Below are 2,500 nucleotides of genomic sequence, written 5' to 3'. Positions count from 1 at the left end.
TTTATTGTCACAGTATATAAGTAGACGAGTCCAAGCGGAGTGTTTTCCTAACTAGTTTTTCACAAGCGAAGAGAGTTGGCGTTGGCCGTGTTTAGTCAAGTGTGACAGAAGCTGTGTGCATTCAAGTTGGCGGAGGCCGTGTAAGTTTATTGAGTACGTGTTATTAAGAGTTTACTTCGTGGAAACAACGTTCATTTTTGGAATAAATCTTCTTGTTGTTGTTCCGACAACCCTGCGTTCAGTTTAGTCTGCAAGCTACCTTTCCTCAAAACATACGAACTCGTAACATTGGGGGCCTGTCCGGGAGAGGAATTCATTTGTTTGCCGACTACAGAAACCAGGAAAGGATCACAACTTGGAAGGAAGTAGCTGCGCTGTGAAAAAAGTTGTAGCGAGTGAAAGAGCCGTGGAATTTTAGTGCTGTGAAAATGGAGAAATTTATTCAGCTTGGCGAAAAGTTTGGTCTGGAAGGAGAAAAGCTGCTTGAATTTGTGCGTGAACAAGAAGAAAAAGAACGCGAAGAGAAACGTAAAGAGGAAGAAAAACAAGAAAAACGAAGACAATTGGAGGAAGAAAGAGAGGAAAAAAAGAGGCAATTACAAGAAGAAAGAGAAGAGAGACGTCGAATGCTTGAGGAGGATAAAAGAAAGGAAGAGGAAGAGAAAGAGGAAAGGCGCAGAAGAGAAGATGAAGAAAGAGAAACCAGGCGACAAGAACGCGAACTAAGAAAATTGGAGATGGAAGCCGAGCTGTTGAAACAGAAAGAGGCTATTGAAGCGGCAAGAAGAGAACATGAGCTGGAAATTGCACGTTTGGCTGTGGAGAATGCTGACGGACGTCCTGAAGTGAGAGAGGATCGGGCTAAGGCACCTAAACTCCCCTCGTTTGTTGATGGTAAAGACGATTTGGACGCTTATTTGCAGAGGTTCGAGAGATTTGCCGAGACAGCTCAGTGGAAAAAAGATGGATGGGCATCGAAGCTCAGTGCTCTGTTGTCTGGACGGGCACTAGAAGTGTATTCACGTCTATCGGAGGACGCAGCTAAGGATTATGACAGGGTAAAGATTGCGTTAATGAAGAGATATGACCTTACCGAAGACGGCTATCGTCGAAAATTTAGAGCATCCAAACCAGAAGTTGACGAAAGTCCGGAGCAGTTTATTGTGCGACTGGACAGATACCTGTTACGGTGGCTGGAGCTTTCGAATACTGCGCGAAGCTTTGATGGTCTTAAGGACTTGATCGTGAAAGAACAATTTATTGACTCTTGCCCTAAGGATTTGGCAATTCACCTGCGAGAAAGGGCACCTGAGACTCTAGCAAAGATTGCGAAGATCGCTGACCAGTACTTGGAGGCTCATGGTAAACATTTGTTCAGCTCAGCGAGCAGAAAGCCAACAGTACAGCCTGAGAGGGACGAAGCCAAGAACATGCAGATTAATCCACCAGCTCTGCATTGCTTTAAGTGCAACACCCGAGGTCATAAAGCCGTCAACTGCCCAACCCTAACAAGAAAGTGTTTCCTATGTGGTAAGCAGGGACATGAAGCTAGAAACTGTCGATCAGGTGGACGCAGATCAGGAGGACAAAGTAAGGATGGTAACCCTGTGCAGCGTGGTCAAGTGAGTGCCAGTTGTTTAGTTCAGCCACCTGAGGATAAACCTACTGATGAAGAAGTTAAGGCCTGTATTAAAGATGATAAGTTGCTGTTAGCCTGTGGTAAGAAGATTCCATTGTTGAGTAGTGCTTGTGTTGAACCGTTGACTGGAGTGAGAAGTAAAATGCCTGTCGTGAAAGGTAGAGTTGGAGAGAAGCCTGTTGATGTCCTGAGAGATACTGGTTGTAGTGGAATTGTAGTAAAGAGGGACCTTGTGTCTGAGGATCAGTTTACTGGCGAATTTAATGTTATGCTGCTCATTGACAATACGGCAAGGAAAGTTCCCATCGCAAAGATTGATGTTGATACACCTTATCTTAAGGGCCAAGTGGAAGCGCAGTGTCTTCCCGATGCTGTTTATGATTTAATTATTGGTAATGTACCAGGCGCAAGAGCCGCTGACGACCCAGACCCAAGCTGGCAAGTTCCTGTACAAGAAGCTTGTGCTGTAACCACGAGAAGTCAAGCTAAGAAAGCTGGAGAACATATTCCGTTGAAGGTACCAGATACAAAAGAAAGTCCTGTAGTTGATAGAGAAAAGCTCAAGCAAATGCAGCGTGATGACGAGAGCCTACAGAAATTTTGGGAGAAAGATGACGTAGTTGTGAGAGGCCAGGCTGAGATTTCATTTGAAGTGAAAGGTGGAGTTCTTTACCGCGTCTACAAGCACCCTTATGTGAACGGAGGTAAACCCCTGAAGCAGGTTATGGTTCCTGTGCAGCTGAGAAGTCGAATAATGGAACTAGCGCACGGATCGATCATGGGAGGTCACATGGGAATAAAGAAAACGACTGATAAGATTCAAAGCGCGTTCTATTGGCCAGGCATTCAAGGGGACGTGAC

General features: G+C 45.2%; 1 protein-coding gene across 1 annotated transcript in view; it reads left to right on the top strand.

Annotated features, from left to right (window-relative positions):
• Positions 1–281: 281 nt before the first annotated feature.
• LOC138058018 (uncharacterized) overlaps positions 282–2,500 on the top strand; it is a 2,417-nt gene continuing 198 nt past the window's right edge. The window contains exons 1-2 of the mRNA XM_068903916.1: positions 282–1,590; positions 2,044–2,500. The exon at positions 2,044–2,500 is cut by the window's right edge and continues 198 nt beyond it. Of these exons, the coding sequence (XP_068760017.1) occupies positions 429–1,590; positions 2,044–2,500 (1,619 nt within the window). The 5' untranslated portion in view covers positions 282–428. The remainder of the gene's footprint in view (positions 1,591–2,043) is intronic.

This window comes from Montipora capricornis, chromosome 7, assembly GCF_036669925.1.
Source record: "Montipora capricornis isolate CH-2021 chromosome 7, ASM3666992v2, whole genome shotgun sequence".
NCBI lineage: Eukaryota > Metazoa > Cnidaria > Anthozoa > Scleractinia > Acroporidae > Montipora > Montipora capricornis.
Note: the sequence above shows the minus strand (reverse complement) of the source record. Positions and strands in the feature narration are given on the sequence as shown.